Below are 2550 nucleotides of genomic sequence, written 5' to 3'. Positions count from 1 at the left end.
ACTAGACTGAGCAAACAGCTGTTTCGCGCCAGATTTGCGGCGATCTCCTGTCCACACGCTCCAACTTGTCTGCGCAGATGTGGTTTGAACCCACAGATTTGAGAGGTTTCGCTCAAACCTCCAACTCCAACTTCCAGGTTTGCACACACCTCAGGTTGGTGTAAATCTTCTGTCCACACGCAACGATCTGTCTGCGCAGATGTGATGTGCGCAGACATTTGCGCAGACAAATCGTAACGTGTGGACGGGCCTTTAGAAAATGCAGCTTGTTATACGTGTGGCAGCACTGTCATCACCATGGGTCTAACCTCCTTGGTCTCTGCATAGGTATTTCCGTCGTCTTTGGTCGCGAAATCGAAGTAAGGAAGAAGTAGGCGAAGTGTACCGTAAAAGGTGTTGAGAATTATCGAAGCGAACGTAAAATCGTTAAACAATGTTGCATAAATTGGGACAAGTTGCAGCAAGATCTGGCTCCTTGCGTTCGGGTAAGTTTGTTTTGTTATTAATGCATTTACTTTCAGATTTAGTGTCTTATTAGGATAGTTCTAATTTAGGAATCTGAAGTAGTAATGATCTGTACGAATGGTTTGCTAATTTAATGTTTGTTGCCAGGAGTATCGAGGGCTTACCATCCACCAGCAGACTTTAAGCCACAATCTATGAACGATTTACCGGTGCCGCAAGGCTCCTGGCAGGCGAACTACGAAGAGAAACAACGCAGATATAATACGCACTTATTCGGTGGCGTAGCATTTGCCGCATTTTCATTGCTTGTGGTAAGTAATTTTTTTTATGGGAGAAAAAGAAACTTTTTTTTTGATACCGTTAATAGTAGCAGTGTTTTAAGATTAAATGAATTCAGTATTTTTTGTAAAGATTGAATTATTCTTTCGTTCATTTTCATCCACAGTAAAATATTTTCAGTCTTACCTGTAAATTTTAAATTGACATTTCTACAGTAAGCGAAATGGTGCAGTTGGCGGAAAAAATACGTGCAGTGTGCTCCCACGACTCACATCTTCCTTCTAGACATGAAATTGAGTTTTACTTTGTTACTACAGTCTTTATCGGCTTCATTATTTGTAAATGCAGTTATTTGCACATATTTAGCTATTGCGGTACTGCTTTCTGGTACCTAGGTTTTTTTTCTTTTCCCCCCCAATTGAACAGTATAGTGCTGAATAATTTCTATTTTGAAAGTAGGCTAGTATTAATTTTCATTACCATTGTTTTGTTCTGAGTCTTTCTTTTTTATTTTTCAGGCAAAGAACTCTGGACTGTTTTACATGAACTGGGCTCCACCTGAATTGAAGAAGGAATAGATTATCTTAGTTGAATAGTAATCTTGTATATATTTAACTATTTATTTATTAATTTATGACCTAGCTGTTTATTGTATGTTCTGTTTCACTGATGATTAAAATGATTGATGTTATGAAGCTGATGTGTGCTGGCAAACATCTTGTAAAAATGTTCCTTCTATTTCAACATAATGACTGTGGGGACAGTAGTTCAGTGTTTCAATTTGTAGTTGTTCATATAGTTTTTTGGGCTGAGTTCAAAAGCAGAAGGCATAGTCTAGAAAAATGTAGATTAATACATTTCTACTGGTTTCATAGTCGGGTAACTCTAGTTGATTGTCCCCCTCCCCCAATTCTGCCCTCAAAAACACTCCTGCCTGGGTTCTGTCATGTTACATAGCTTTACTAATTTATTTTATTGAGAACTTTTATCCTTTAGTATTGACTACTAAGAGATGGATGAACTGTGTGACTAATCTGCTTCAGCCTAGGTGATGTAGGATCTCAACTATTACAGTTGTTTCTGAATTCAACTTTTTGTATGAAGTTCATGCAGAAAATATTGAAACTGTGTTGTGAGTAGAAATATTCTGTCCATGGAAATTTTATTTGCCCCAGGGCAGAAGTAACATATTAGACACAGTCTAGGAACTAATATGATTGCATGACTATTGTGGAGAGGACTGGATTATGTTTGAAATAAACTAGACCAGCAGCCACACTATATTTTAGAATAAAGGTCCAGTATTACTAGAGCTTTCCACTTCAGTTTTAAATCTTCAAAATTTAACCTTCATTTACTTATGCTCCAGGATGTTCTTGTAACCTGTCATGATTTTTAAGTAGTTGCAGGAAAGCTTTATTTTTAAAGCAGTTTGTTCTGATAAGTTAGTGTACATATTATAAAACCAGTAATGTATTTTGAACAGTGTTAATAATTTTCAAACTAGTACTGCATGTAGAGACCTGCAGATAAAACTTCATAAGCTTGGAAACTGCATGTATACATACACAGCATAGCCAAGGTTTAGAATTCCTAATTTACAGCATTGTGAACTTTCTTAAAGACGTTTTGTTAATTTGGGCTCTTTGATACTACTACTCTTATGGTGATGGAAGTGCTGATATTGTCAAAAATGAAGTGTGTGAAAGAACAGGTGCAATAAGCTACTACTTAAAAGTACATTATCAGTAAAGACTATTAGGCTTCTGTGAGTTTCAGTCCACAACATGACCACACTGTAGCAAA

The 2550-nt window shown here is 36.9% G+C and overlaps 1 protein-coding gene across 1 annotated transcript; it reads left to right on the top strand.

Annotated features, from left to right (window-relative positions):
- Window positions 1–324: 324 nt before the first annotated feature.
- LOC126249782 (uncharacterized) lies at window positions 325–1439 on the top strand. Its single transcript, XM_049951464.1, has 3 exons — window positions 325–485; window positions 613–776; window positions 1263–1439. The coding sequence occupies exons 1-3, from the start codon at window positions 434–436 to the stop codon at window positions 1320–1322; spliced, it is 276 nt and encodes a 91-aa protein (XP_049807421.1). The 5' UTR covers window positions 325–433; the 3' UTR covers window positions 1323–1439.
- The last annotated feature ends 1111 nt before the right edge of the window (window positions 1440–2550 follow it).

The sequence above is a fragment of the Schistocerca nitens genome, chromosome 3, assembly GCF_023898315.1.
Source record: "Schistocerca nitens isolate TAMUIC-IGC-003100 chromosome 3, iqSchNite1.1, whole genome shotgun sequence".
In the NCBI taxonomy this organism is placed as follows: domain Eukaryota; kingdom Metazoa; phylum Arthropoda; class Insecta; order Orthoptera; family Acrididae; genus Schistocerca; species Schistocerca nitens.
Note: the sequence above shows the minus strand (reverse complement) of the source record. Positions and strands in the feature narration are given on the sequence as shown.